At 34.4% G+C, this 15,905-nt stretch overlaps 2 protein-coding genes across 7 annotated transcripts in view; both read left to right on the plus strand.

The window, feature by feature from the left end:
- LOC144968326 (arsenite methyltransferase-like) overlaps window positions 1-15,905 on the plus strand; it is a 64,909-nt gene that overhangs the window by 16,233 nt on the left and 32,771 nt on the right. The gene's annotated exons all lie outside the window — the stretch shown is intronic.
- On the plus strand, window positions 5,389-12,896 carry LOC144968325 (uncharacterized). The gene is made up of 6 exons (XM_078906576.1): window positions 5,389-6,106; window positions 6,732-6,802; window positions 7,395-7,502; window positions 7,825-7,913; window positions 8,356-8,440; window positions 9,603-12,896. The coding sequence occupies exons 1-6, from the start codon at window positions 6,028-6,030 to the stop codon at window positions 11,580-11,582; spliced, it is 2,412 nt and encodes an 803-aa protein (XP_078762702.1). The 5' UTR covers window positions 5,389-6,027; the 3' UTR covers window positions 11,583-12,896.

Consider the following 15,905-nt stretch of genomic DNA (forward strand, 5'->3'; position numbering starts at 1 on the left):
CATTGTCATTGTTATTATCCTCCCCATCCCCCTCAAGCATTTATCAGGCAAAGCTCACCCGCCCTGTATGAAGGCAATTGATGGTTCGAGTTTGAACCAAGTTTTAACCATTCAAAATATTCTTTGCCATTTAATCCGTTCTGTCCCCTTGACGACATATCTATATATATTTCCAGTCAACGAAAAGGTCTGGTAAACAATCCTTGATTATATAGTTACCTTTTCTATATGGCATAATGGAAAATAATTTGTGAGTTTTTATCACTATATTTTGACACACCGATGAATGAATTGCATCGCAACAGCTGATGACACAATACATTTTGTTTTCAATAGGATTCAATAGTCGTAACGTCACTTCCTTCCTTATGACGCATGGTAACTTAGCAACACTGGCTCTAAACTATCGGAACAATGGCGGACGCAGTATGAAATATTTCTCCGGCGAGCATAAAAGCGTATCCAGAGGAAAAAAAACCCCATAAATTTGATCATGTTTTGACTTTTACACATTCTGGTCACAAGACATATGAAAAGTTCTAGCCAGCTTGAAGAATAAAAAGTAATGATTTTCTTTGTTTAGAACCAAGATGGCCGCCGTTGCCGGGCGGCGTGACGTCAGACTATTGAATCCAATTATCTGTTTTAAAACTGTGAATGATGCTCAGGATCTGTGAGGCTGAATGCTTCGGGTGATAAGTTAGTTGGGTAGGGTGCTCGAATTTCGACACTGGTCTTTAAGTCGACACTCTTAGATAGCCAGCTTTTAACCCTGTTTTTCACCTAAATTTATGTTTTCGGACATAAAAACACTGATGTCATTTTAACCGCCGATAAATTTTCTCACTGTTTCACATACTTTCCGATTTAAAAAACGGATAGAAAATTTTGTTTTTTCATGCGTTAACTTACGGTTCACTAAATCCGCTTCAACGCCCACGATTTTTGTAAAAATTTAAATGGTGGCCCTAATTTCTACACCGTCCAGGAAAAGGCGGTGTTTTTGAGATTTAGAAACTTCATATTTATTTAAACTAAGTATCCTCTTATTCAAGATACTTTTATCCGTTCGATCTATGTCATATGTTTTGCATTTCAGTCCAGGATCTAATCAAAAACTGACATAAACACATTTTCTACACATGGTTAAACGCAAGTACACATCTAATGAAGGGGGGTGATTTCATTTCAACACACATTTTCCGGTTAAATTTAACAACATCTGCAGGGGCGGCCTCTATAACAGAGATTTAAAAAATAATATTTTAAAGAATTGAGTAAAAACATTCAAATGACAAGTTTTTAACGATAACTGACTTAATTTTCAAAGGTAAAGTATTATATATTGATTGAAAAACCCGGGACTCATACTATAAGAAAATAGTAACAATGCATACATGTTAATAGCTTTTCAGGCATAGCAATATGAGGCCACGGAGGAAACATCAATGAGGATGATTTATATTAACTTTCCATGTGCTCGAGGCATTGGTCACATTGCAAAATGTGCTCAAAGTGACACACATAATGAAACGTGTTCACAGCTTTTGAACTATCAAACATACACGATTGATCATTTTGTTCAGATTGACACACGGGTATGTGTACGTCTTTCATTAACAAAGCAGCGTGTTTACATTTGTTAAGAAAAACAGCAACACATCATGGGTGTGAAGACTTGGTTGGACAAAAACCTGAATATAGATAGCATGCGCTTGGATAAGAAGCTCACAACATTGCCATCCGGAAGTATAATGGACCTACACACAAAACTATGTGTAACCTTAAACATTTATAGATAGTTCGAAGTTGACGTCACTGAGGTCTTTGTTATTGTTTTTTGCCATCCGCGTTTATGAGAAATGTTCAATAAACTGTATTATAACCTGACTATAAACATTCATGGATACACACAGTTTTGTGTGTTGGTCCGTTATACTTCCGGATGGCAATGTTATGAGCTTCTTAGCCAAGCGCATACTATCTAAAAAAAAAAAAAACAATAACAGAGACCTCAGTGACGTCAACTTCATACTATCTATAGATCGCTCCCATTATATGAACTCAAACTTGAAATTTAATTTTAAGCATTAACTTCAACCCTCACTAAACCATTTGAAGATAATTCTCATTTTTGTTTTCATCCTTTTCATCAGTGTTGTTATAATTTCAAAAAGTAGACAATCAGAACCACGAGGCTCACAGGACAAAAGTTGGACACGTAACCACCGGCCAAAAACAAAACCACAACAAAAAATAAAAATAAAAACAACCCAAAAAACATCACAATACATGGCGACGACCATCAAAAGAAAGCGAAAAGTTGTGTTCAATAATTCAACCCATGGGATTATTTTGTTTCATTGAGCAATACTATTTATAATATACTATATACAATGCTATATAGAAGTTATGAAGATTATGATTGAATCCGGTTGCTTTGCATTAACATTAAAATATTTTTAAAAACCAAAACAAACAAAAAATATAATAAAATAAACAACAACAACAAAAATAAACACAGTGTCTGTAGCGCTAGAAGGATATAAATGTTCGTTCCGTGGGTATGGATTATCGCAAATTCCTACAAAGTTACTAAATGTGGTGCAATGATTTCTTGCATGATGAGCTTATATTTTAAGTGACATGACGAATTTTAAATACTTATATTGATAGACCAAACAGTTTTCTCATAATGCCGAATTCCTTTGATCTGAAAACCAGAACGGAACAATGTAAGGAGGAATTTGCCATACTAGGAATATATATGAGTTCAACTTTTGACCCCATATGTAGTTGTTATCAATCCTTGACTCATTCTTGGACACATCACATGAAGCTCATAAAATACCTATTATGAAATACTACATTACAGTTTGAATCCGGCAGAGAATTAACAACAATATCAACCTCAATCGGATCCCCTCAAGGAGACAGCTTGAGTCCAATTTTATTCACAATATACCTCGAATCGGCCGTAAAAGAGCTAAGACCAAAATGACCACCATCAAAGAAGATCACACGTACGCAGATGATGCAGACCTAATGTTTGGATCAGAACATCAAGCGAAAATATACACGCCAATAATATCAACTACCATAGAATCATGGATCTGAAAATGAATCAATCCAAAATGGAATATACAAAAATCAACAGAATTTTAAATAAATGGAAAAGTGTACGTAAACTAGGCAATTTGATCAATGGAAACGAAGACATCAGAAAACGAAAGGAGCTGGCCACCAATGCATTCAACCAACTCCAAAATTTGTTGAATAGAAATAATATAATCCGTGAGAATAAACGAATACAGATTTACGGTGCAATGATTATTCCGATATTGACGTATAATTGTGGAACTTGGGGCCACTGCAAACAATTGCGTAATCGGAATCTATTGGCCATAGACAATTACAAATACTGATCTCTATGAAAGAACCAGGTTCCAACGACTGAGTAGGTACAATAATAAATTAACAGAGACGGAGGCTATTTGGTCACATCTTACGTCAAGAAGATAACATCCCGGCCCAAACTGCAATGACATAATATTTCCTTCATGGCAACAAAATATGTAGGGAGACCACCAACATCATTAGTAACTATCCTGAACCAGGATCTCTCTACATATCAAAAATTTCTAGATTCAGATGAGGCAGAATTAATCCCTGAAGAACTAAGAAAAACTGCAGTGCCCTCCTTACCAAAGTCCCAGCAAGATCTTGACAGCCTCAAAACTCTGGCCCAGGACCGTGACCAAAGGAAACAATTAACAACATGGATGCAGAGAGCAGCTATACTCATTGAGGCTTTTAAAAATCTGTGACTGAATCATACAATTCTCAGCAAGCACCATTCAGACTGAGAGGCTTACTACTTACTTACTTATTTACTTACTTTCAATGTTTTCAATAAAATATGACTCAAATTGTAAACTGTTTACTGTAATGTTGTGTTGATTCTCTGTCCCGTGCAAAAAATAATCATAACAAAGTTGCATTCAGTGGTGTAGCTTAGCAAATAATTTTGGGTTGTTTCAAATCGTGTAATAATAGAGAGAATTTATATTGTACTTCACAGCATTGGAAACAGGCTCACGGCGCTTTATAATTTATCTCTTCCCTGGTGGACAACGGACATATAATATATTAGACGGTACAAGCAGCCCGTTAGGTGCTTATAAAAGTTTTCAGACAAAGACAATGATGCCAAAAACCAAGGGAATCCTCCAAATCTTTAAGTCCGTCTTCGATAGGACGAGCGGAAATTCCTTTCGCAAAGACATAATCCCTGATGAAATGTTGAGCGAGACAACTCATAAAAGTCGCACAAGACATGTCACAAAAATCAACTAGTCATCGAGCACGGTACATGTCTGTTATTCTTGAATTAAAGTCACTGGGGACCGCCTAGAATAAAATAATTTGAAATATCACTGGATCTAAACTTCTAAAATACCAAGCAGATTCCATGTATGCTTTGTACAATTTTAACTTTCAAAGGAACCGCCGTTTTAAAATACAAAACAAAATGCATAAGTAAAATGACATAATTAGTATTTTGACCTCTTCATTCTGGGTTCCTGGTTGCATGCCATCTGTTAATAGTATTACTATTTGTCGCATGCAATGGAAAAACCAACAAAAAACCCAACAACTTCGCGCTTCGCTCTCTGGAGAAATACTTGTAAATGTTCAGTGCTATACTTTTCATTTTGACCAGCCTCTAGCTTTTAAAAATTGTTTATGTCAAGTATGTACAAAATTTATAAATTGATATGCCATTTTCAACCCAGGGTGGCAATGTTAGTGAGTAGTGCACATGAATTTCGTGAAAAGTAAACTTAATCACAACAGAATTCACTGTGTATAATATTGCCATTGTAAACCATCCAAATGTTCACTCATCCCAGACCCTTCGGTTTTTTTTTATAAACCGTAAAGAAGAAAACTCCCAAAGTTTGGAACTGTAACCAATGCAGAATATTGTCTTAATGTCACAATTCTAGTCATCGATAAATTATCATTAAAATCCATCAGAAGATTGTGAAGATATCAACGTCAACGTGTGTTCACGGGTTGTGGAACGGACTATAACAAGTGTTAGCTGCTCATTGCATAGGGCGACAAATTTAGCCAATCCAGCTACGCTTTTAATAGGAGATGGGCGTAAAATTGAAAGGTACCTTTGATAATATACAATATTGTTTTTGTTCGAAAATTGTACTAATGTCCAGCAGGCTGTATGCCCCATTCTGTGTTAGATTATCAAAAAGTGTTCAGAATCACAAACACACACACAAACACACACACACACACACACACACACATATATATATATATATTACTAAATTCTACGTTAGGTAGCCATTTGGGACACCTAACTCAGGTTTTCATAAGGTTTGTGCATTAGGTCACCCATTTTTCGGGCGACCTAACTCAAACGCATTCATCTTTCATACTCATGATGCAATGCCTATAAATAGCCCTGCATTGCTTTGGTCTGTGTCTTTACTTTCTATATTTCAATTTTTAAAGAATTCCAATTACTAAATAAAGATATATCAGTGTTTAATCAAGTTCGTAGTTATGTCACCCATTGTGTAAATGTCACTTGCGTGACCCAGGCTAAAACACATGATATCTCACATGTCCGGATATATATCACGGCGATTTCAATGCTAGAATTTTTTTTTCAACCCAATTGATTTTTTGGGAAACATATCCACGACCAGAAATTTGACGAAGTAAGTTTTGTGGTCTCAACCTCAAGATATACATTTTTACATCCAGCTTACGGAATGGCATCGCGATTTTCTATTTTACGACAATTGACCGAATCTTTTATTTTACGACAATCTAAGACCCAAAACGAAAACACTACGGGGAAAGAAGGAAAATGAAAGAAGCACAGAATTTGCGGTATTCGACATGGAATTCTCCATTCTTGTCACCAGTAGACTGTCTGTCAGTCCGTTTGTTGACAAGTAATTTATCAGTTTAATTCCATCATTTAGTAATTGCAACATGGCGGCATTGACTAGAAGCAAACGTTTGGTTGAACTTGGCATTCAACGAATGTTAATGTTGGAGTCCAGACAAAAAGGTAAGAGAACAGTAAGAGTAAGACTATGACTAAGAGTCTAACTCTAGATTATAATTATACGTATACTTATACGCATGCTTTTTCTAGAACTTAATTAAGATTTAGATTTATCTAGATGAATGATAATGTAGACCAATTCTCAGTCACTGTACTCTAGTCTAGTCTCAAAGGTTAGATAGAGGAGAAGGCAATGTTTGTTTTTTGGCTGCGTTGTTTTTTTTCGTTGCCAGTTTTGTTTGTCACAGATAATAATAATATGAGAGGCAAAGTGTCACAAAGTCACAAAAGACAGCAAACAAAACAAACAAAAAATAATAATAATAATAGATGACTCAAGACTAAAGATTTTATGTGTATATATTATAGTCTCTATACTCTAGGTTTGTTGTAGGCTCTATGATGACTATGCACATTTACTACTCATTCTCATACTTTTACTTTTATTATGACATGTACGTTATTCATCGTCCACATAGATGAATGCTTGGATAACTTGGAAACAAAAACCAACTTTAAAGTTGTGTGCATGTCAATCAAGATAAACATAAGTTAGAGGAGGGGCATTTTGATTCTTAATTTTGTACTTAATTAATTAATCCTAAACTTTTATTCTCTTCCACAAAAGATGCTGAGCAAGAAATGCCCTCCAGTTCTTCATCTCCCGTTCCCTCTGCTGACAGAGATATTGACCCAGATGTAAGATTGAAGAAAAACATTGTTTCTTTTTTTAAGCAAATTCTAGGCCTACTGTATTAAGATAAAATATATTTTTTATGTTTGTTTTAAAGCTTCTCAAATACTTTTATTCTTGAGTATTTAATATTTATTCATTTATCATTTTTTGATGCTGTCTCTGTGTATGTTAATGTTAGATATTTCATGCCTCAACCCCGTTTTTAAAAAAACAACTTATTTTCTCACACATGAAATGCTATATAATAATGCAATGCTTATTACTCATAAAGCCAGTGCTATTGAACATGTTATGCTACTCAGTCTTACGATTAGAATTATTAGTTACACTTTTTTAAAAATAAAAGTTGTTACAATTAGTGACTGTCCTAGTTCTTTACAAAAACTCAGCTGAGGCTTCTCCCTATTCTCTCACTTTAATGGTGCATCATTTCCTAGGTCTAATGCTATGTCACATTGAAAACAATTTTCTAAACAAATCTAACCATATTTAAATAGAGCATTACCTGTAATATCAGATCACTTGGAAGGCACCATTACATTTCCATTTCTACATTTGAATCAATCAAAAATTTAATTTCTTTTATATCAACAGTTTGTTCCAGCACCACCATCTCAAACAAGTAGTGAGGATGAGGGGGAAGAAATGCTTTCCAAATTGCCAGCTTTGAGGTTCAAAGAAAAGATCTTAAATTGGAATCAGGTACCTAATAAGACAGATCATTAATTGAAAAGCATATCTTCATCTCTCTGCCCTCTTCTTTAACATGTCATTTGTTCTGCATTATAGCTCCTTACTTAATCAAACATCTGTGCTTGTATTATGGATGATCACCTTGTACTGTTGCATCCGCTTAGCAAATTTCAGGCTTAGAGTTAGAGATACATCCAAAAACATTTTGATGGAGAATAAATAGTCTTGCGGTTAAATACTGCTTTAAACATGTCAAATCTTAATAAGCTGTGTAAGCAAATTTCTATGAAAAATCTGTCTGATGTGAACAATCTTTATTTTGCATTCTCAGGATCCAATGCTGATTGACAATGCTGAAAGTAATCATTGCGAATCTGAAATTGTTGAATTTCATTCTGATGGATTAGTCGACAATATAAGGTAGGAAAAACCACTATGAGATACATGATCCTATTTACATAAATGATAATTATAAGCAGTCATTGATCGCTGTCTCCCCTAAGATCTAAAGACACAACCAATCTTTATATAGTTTCTTAAAGTCACATAAAATACAACATACAAAGCACATATAATAAGGTTGAGAACAGAGTGGAACATAAAAAATGCTGTCTAATATGATTGATTTATTTCTTAAAAATGATAATTTTTTAAGTCAAACTCTGGTATATGTTAGTGTCCTCTGTTAAAATATTCCATGTTTAATAATAATAATAGGATATAACTCTTGATTTTTATCTTGATCATGATTGGAGCAACTAGGTATCTACTTATGCTATTTAATCTAATTTTTACGAATTATATTTATTACTGATTACTACTATTTTACATCAAATTTCTAATAAAAAGAATATGTTTTTAGGCCTGATGAAAAGTTACCAAATCCACAAGAAGTCCGTCTTGAACCATCCCAACTAAATGAAAATAGGAATGAAAGCAGTAATAAGGTTAGTCTTATTACTTTATTTGACGAATTGACTTTAGCGGAAGGATAAACGTCTGTTTTGATTATGCAACATCAGAGGAACAATTTGAGTAAATTGGGTCTATATCTCCAATTTTTTAAATGTCTGCTTGGCAAGGTACGTTTATGGTGCATTGCTTTACTAGCAGCATAAGTGTCAGGTGTACAAGGTGTGAATTAGGATTGGAGGTTAGAGTTGTGATTTTATTAAGAGTCATTAACTGAAATTTGTATAAAGAAGACTGACAGCTGGTCCAGCCAAACTGTATAGATACATTAAATCCAAGTCTTTGGAGATGTTCTGTATTTAAACATAGAAACAGTCGAACAGTCTTTGTCTCATGGTTTCAGGGATCGGGTTACATGTATGCACTATATTCAGTAACATCAATGTCAATCACTTAAATTTACACAAATTCACATTTTTGAATGTCTCTTCATGGTTAACGGTTTTAAGTTAAAATAACTATAATATAGTACACAGTGTTGATTGAAATAATCGTCCAGTGTGATGAAAGCCCATGTAGTATAAAAGATGGATCAGATTTGAATTATAGTCCCCTAGTTATAGAATTATAGTGGCCGAGTGGTTAAGGCATTGCACTGTGTCCCGCAAGGACCTGGGTTCGAGCCCCGCTTCAGGCACTTTCGTTTTTTTCATTGAGCAAGGTTATTAACCCCCATTTTGCTCACTTGGACAACATAGGTGATTCCTGTTGTCATCAGACATCTTGTTTGATGAGTTATCTATATTCCTTTGTGGAATGTCTAGGCGACGATATCTTATGATGTCGTGGCGAAAAAGGCATAATTAAAAAAAAAAATTAATAACAAAAATTTAATTAGAAATTAGTGTGCAATTGTAAGAGGATTGAGATTCTGGGAGTCGAGCGTTTAGAAAGTGGCCATTATAAATTTTGGTAGTTATTGGGAAGATGGTTAGATTTCAATAAGTATGTTTTTCTTTTTTTTTAACCTACCTTCATAAATATCTGAACATCAACACTCCTCTATCTAATTTATTTAATAGACATTATTTTTAAAAGGTGATTTGTCCTCAAGGATATTTTTTTCAAGCATTTATGAAATCACTGCGTATGGCATTATCATCTGGGCAATGAACTTTTCTTTGATTTACATTTCAGAAACCAAAACGAATGTGTAAGTTTTGTGATGAATTTCAAACCCATCTCACTCGTCATATAAAAAGAAAACACAGTACAGAGGAGGAGGTGATTTCTGCTTTGAAACTACCGAGCAAAGAGCAAAACAGAATGTTTGATACCATGAAAAAAAGCGGCATTTTTAAAGCAAATGCAGAAATTCATCGCAAAGATAAGCAAGCAACTTTAATAAGGGAGAGACGCCAAGGCAATGCTGATACAGTAATGTGTTCTGGCTGCTTAGGCTTTTTTGATGGCAAAAATATCTTTCGTCACAAAGAAAAGTGTTCTCGAGTGATGTCTTTGCAAGCTGACACAATTAAAATGACTTCTTTGTCAGACTGTGCAAAAGAAATAGGTGTTGATGTTGAGTTTAAGACCAATGTCATTGATAGGTTTAGAAAAGATGATGTTGGAGAGATTTGCAGAACAGATTTAGTTGTATTGTTGCTCGGGAAAAAACAATGGGCAAGATCAGTAAAAAAGGAAAGATCCGTTATAATGGGTGAGATGAGACTGTTTGCCAACTTAATTTATTTATTACGAGCAGAGTCCGAAAATCAAAATGCCTCGGGACTAGATGTGTTAGACTACAAACAATTCAATGTATTTGAAAAGGTTGTCATCAAATTGTGTGACAAAGATGATGGCCAAAAGGCCGGTTTGAAAGTGAGAATCGGATTTGTTCTAAAGAAGGCAGTCAACGTCATGAAAGGGTACTTTGTTATGAAAGGTGTATTTGACAAAGAGCAAGATTTGAGCAGATTTATAGATGTCCTCAATCTGAATTGGAGCTTTATCTTTTATTCAGCTCAAGTAGAATGTGAATTAAAACGGGGTGGTCTTCGTAAACCAGCAGCCATGCCATTGGAAGAAGATATTTCAACTTTCAGAAAATACTTGTTGCAGGAAATGGTAAATGGGATGGCTCAATTTGGTATCTGGGATAAACAGACTTTTATTTTCATGAGGAATATAATTTTGTCAAGGATAACCATGTTTAATGCTCGAAGAGGTGGTGAGCCAAGTAGGCTCACTTTAGCTGAGTGGAGAGATGCCATCACAGGTGCTTGGATCGATCCAAATTTAATTATGGATGTTGACGATCCAATGGAAAAATATTTGATCGATAATCTGAAACTGGCCTACCAAGCTGGCAAAGGTAATAGAAAACTTGTTCCTGTTTTGTTCCCAATGGACACAATAGAGCCTATAACAAAACTTCTAAGTGAGAGGATAAATTGTAATGTTTCTATTGAAAATACATATTTGTTTCCCAACACTGGTCAATCAACTGACCATGCAAGTGGATACCATTGCCTTCAGTCTGTTGTAAAACGTTGTCCTGGACTGAAGCAGCCTCACCTCCTGATTGCTGATAAGTTTAGACATAGAGTTTCCACCATGTTTGCTCAATTAGACATTCCAGAAGAACAAAGGACCATTTTTTATCGTCACATGGGACACTCTGAATCTGTCAATAGAAATGTGTACCAGTGTCCATTGGCAGTGACAGAAATCACAAAAGTGGGGAATTTCTTGTTGAACTCAGTAGATGATACACCACAGCCTCAAAGAGTTTCACATGAAGAAGGGGAAATCAGCAACTCAGATATTTGTTCTACAACATTACCTCAACAACATGAACTGTCCAGCTATCTTTCTGAGCAAGCAACAGTTAATGAACAAAATGTACAGCTTGCTGGAAACAGAAGCAAAAAATCACCAGACGTTACTCAACGTCAATATACAAAATGGTCTGATCACGAGTCCGATATTGTAAACTCTTACTTCAAGAAATATATCACAGATACCTCAAATAAAGGATGTCTTCCCAGCAAAAGAGATGTACTTGAATTTTTATCAAAATATAAAGTTCTTGAAGGTTATGAAAATAAGGCAACTTTGGTAAGAAACAAAGTCTTCAACGAGAAAAAGAAGTTCAGAAGTTTCTGTTCATAGCATAAATATGATACAAGACATAAGATCAGTGACAGGCGTATTAATTCTTGTTTTTGATGCTCATACATATATAATATACAAGCTGGGATCACCCTTCCCCTGTTGGATGTAACAGTGTAAACATTTTCTGTAAATTGTAAGTGTGTTGATATTTGTCTTTTTTCTTTAAATTGCTGGTCTTGAATTAAATTTCTAGGTCTTGAATTTTAAAATTGTTTTTAGTGATAACCTGTAATCATCTAAAAGTTGACAGGATATCTAGTCAAATGTCTAAAATATTTCGCTTTGTCTTTCACAAAATCAAGAGTGGAAAACTGTTCAATATTTATAATGTTTGTTACAAGAATGATTGCATTGAAAATATTGAAAGTAACCACCATCTGGTAGGTATCGACTGCCTCATTATACTGTAAGACATACGTGCAGTCAACATGCTAAAGATGATGGCATCTGTGTTTTTGAGTGGATTTGATGAACAAATTCACCTTTTTAAAAAATAAAATAAAATCATCCAGATGTTTTATCAAAACAAAAATTCATACAAAGCACATTTATTTTATGTCGATTGTAAACACCATGCAATGTTGGTGATGATTGGTTCAATGGTTTGGGAGCCTTTTATGTATGATAAGGAAAAGTCAGATTTTCCAAATACATGGCAGATATCAAGTAACATTGCAAATCGTGTATTTTTGGTGTATGATTTCATGAAGTGTTTATGGTACAAATATGCATTAAGTGACCCAATGGGTGACATAAATCATTTATTTTTAGTGTATAATTTCATCAATTCTTGTTTATGTTACAAATGTGTATTAAGTGACCCATTGGGTGACATAAATCATGTATTTTTGGTGTATAATTTCATTAAATGTTTATGGTACAAATATGCAATAAGTGACCCAATGGGTGACATAAATCATGTATTTTTGGTGTATAATTTCATTAAATGTTTATGGTACAAATATGCAATAAGTGACCCAATGGGTGACATAAATCATGTATTTTTGGTGTATAATTTCATTAAATGTTTATGGTACAAATATGCAATAAGTGACCCAATGGGTGACATAAATCATGTATTTTTGGTGTATAATTTCATTAAATGTTTATGGTACAAATATGCATTAAGTGACCCATTGGGTGACATAAATCATGTATTTTTGGTGTATAATTTCATCAAACTCTTGTTCATGGGTAACATCACGTATTTTTAAAATATATGTTTATCTCATATTGGTTTTTAATAAATTTTTATTTTAAAATCAAAGTCGTTACCGTCATCATTTGTTTAATAAATGTACTTATCTCTCTCCGTTTATACTTCTACTTCTATCGTTTGTGTTGGGTACTTGTCTGGATAGAATTTTTTTTTATGCTTACACATGTAGGTACATTCAATTTTCTATCAACCTAAGACAAGTGTGTTATTTACTGCTCGAATGCTGGTTAAATCACTTGTTAATTGGTTGGTGCTTTAAACAATCATACTGGGATGGGGTTCCCGACCTCCCATAGTGAGCAGGGAGGTACTTACTGTGTCTTCTACCCCCCCCCCCCCCCCCCCCCCCCCCCTATATCTGTTTTCCAATTGCTTTCTGTTTTTGTCTTGGAATGAGATGCTTAGTTTTGTCCTGACCCTGGTCGGAGTTCTTGGCTGGGAGGGAAACCGTCGATTGTATAGTCATAGTTTTGGGAGATGATATTTTTTTCCTTGTATATCTTCTCTCTTTTGTACTGTTATTTTTTTTTTTAATCTTTAACATATGATTTGTAAACATTTGAGTGTATCCCTCTTTGTGGGATCTTGTACTGGTGTCTGGATAAGACTTAGGTGATCTCAATCTAAGTACACTGATAGTATGTTTCTTGGAATCTACATTTATTGTTCTCTATTTGAACCATTCCCATTTGCCCTATTTTTTCCTTAAGTCCTTTGAATTGTACATCTAGAATGTTTTTACTATCCAATTTTCTTCCTTTTTACTGGCGCTGATATAACCTAAATGTGTTGCAAGCGCCGTAAAACCCTTAAAAACAAGCAAAGACATAAACAATCCAAAAACACCAAATATTGTCATGGGTAACCTAACTCACATTTTTATTGGAGTTCCTAACGTAGGAAATATACCATTGCAATTTGTGGGCTGCCTAAGTAAGTGAAAACAGTTAGTAAAAGTTAGGTCATCCAGTTAATTTTGTATCTCTTTTACTTTGTATAATTTTTACGCACATTTTTGTGGAATTATTCATTGTTTCATTTTAACATGTTTAGTGCCCCTGTGTGGCCGAACTTGTCTTTAATAAGAGATATATAGCTGGGTGACCTAAGTGATGTTTATACAATGGGCTACCAAAAGTAGTAAATAGAATTATAATATATATATATATATATATATATATATATATATATATATATATATATAATATAATATATATATATGTATATATATATATATATATATATATATATATATATATAATATATATATATATATATATATATATATATATATATATTGATCATAATTATACTTTGAACTTTTATATATATATAGTCATTTACAAAAGAAACTAGATAGTTTTATTCAGCTAATAATTCAATACTGATTGGAACAAATACAATGACATATACATATTTGGAAACTAGACAAAACTAGTTTTCTTTTGGTGTACAATGTATTGATTTGTGTAAGCTGTTGAAAAGTTGCAGATATTAAAAAAGGATCATTAAAATCGATTTTGCAAATTCGAGCACAAAATTGAAATCAGGACACATGACGCACTTCTGTATTTTGGATGTCCGCCGTTAGAATTTATAAATGCCACAACGCATCGCATCATTGATGGTGTTAGCTGATTTACTTTTTCTGCTGGTATAGCAGTCCAAATGGCATTTAATCTGTTGAATAATTCATCGAATTTCAAACAGATTTCTTGTCTTTTTGTTCTTGTTTTATAAAAAAAATTATTAGCTTTCCCGTCGTAAAATCCCACATATTATTTTGTTCAATGGGATTCATGTCAGGTCACACAGCAGGGGACCGGTTCATCGACCTTATATCTGAATTATTTAGGAAAGCAGTTATTATTTGTCCAGTCAATAGACTTTTTTTACTTTGTGAAAGTCTATGGTCCAGTCTATGTGCCGAGGCGTTATCATACTGGGATATCACCATTTGATTATTCTGATTCCGATTAAACGGGACGACCATTGGTTCAAGAATATCATTATCACTGGTGTATTGGTGTGAATTGAGCCATTGTTTGATTCGTATTAGCTTAGTTTTTCTACCCCCAATACGCTTCAACAGTCGTAAAGTCACTTCCCTCGTAATGATGCATGGTAACTTAGTAACTGGCTCTAAACTATCGGAACAATAGCGGACGCCCTTTTGAAATATTTCTCCGACGAGCATAAAAGCATATCCAGAGGAAAAAAAAAACATTATAAATCTGATCTGTTACACATTCTGATCACAAGTCATATGAAAAGTTCTAGCCAGCATGAAGAATAGAAAGTACCGATTTTCTATGTTTAGAACCACGATGGCCGCCGTTGCTGGGCGACGTGACATCAGACTATTGAATCCAATTATCACTTCCGACAACGTTACAGATCCATATGCTCGATTTGTTACTGCGTTGATGATTCCGTTATTGAAATGTTCACCTCGACGACGATAGCACGAAGTTCGTTTGTCTCTGGAATTAACTTTTTTTTTAAAGCGATTCGTCTTTAAACAAAATGCCGTTCCACATATTCCAGTCCTGGAGTTCCCGTGCCCATTTCAGTCGAACTACTTTGTGCAAAGTGGTCGTCTTTGGTCGAATTACGTTTTTTGTGTGTTTTTGTTTTTTTTTTTTGGCATTTCAAAACAAGTTCACTGAGTGTGAGTATTTGGTGCGACAACTGACTGCTGCGTAGCTTTCAATTTTATGTCCATCCCCTATAAAACGTGTAGCTGGGGCAGCGTGGCTCAGCGGTACGGTCTTTACTTCGTACCCGAACGATACCACAGACTAGAGCCCTGTGTAATCTGTGAATGGTACCGAGTTCGATCACCCGTCGCTGCGCTGTGTAACCTTGAGCAAGTCACCTCGCCCTAGCTCACTTTGCGGCGTTGCACTGCGGCTGACGCCTGGGTTATTCCAGTCTCCCCTTGGAATAGACCTAAAGACAAATTTCCCCATGAATAAAGGGATATATATATATATATATATATATATATATATATATATATATATATATATATATAATTTATATATATATATATTATATATAATCAAATAACGGAAACTGAAATATTTTGGTGCGTATTC

This window comes from Berghia stephanieae, chromosome 3 (assembly GCF_034508935.2).
Source record: "Berghia stephanieae isolate SIO BIC M18660-M18661 chromosome 3, UCSD_Bste_1.3, whole genome shotgun sequence".
In the NCBI taxonomy this organism is placed as follows: domain Eukaryota; kingdom Metazoa; phylum Mollusca; class Gastropoda; order Nudibranchia; family Aeolidiidae; genus Berghia; species Berghia stephanieae.

Bases quoted from the DNA above. Each gene is read 5' to 3' on its own strand.
- LOC144968325 (XM_078906576.1), top strand. From the start codon at position 6,028: ATGGCGGCATTGACTAGAAGCAAACGTTTGGTTGAACTTGGCATTCAA. The intron at 6,107-6,731 runs GTAAGAGAACAG...CTTCCACAAAAG, and splicing joins GTTGGAGTCCAGACAAAAAG to ATGCTGAGCAAGAAATGCCC. The intron at 7,503-7,824 runs GTACCTAATAAG...TTGCATTCTCAG, and splicing joins AGATCTTAAATTGGAATCAG to GATCCAATGCTGATTGACAA.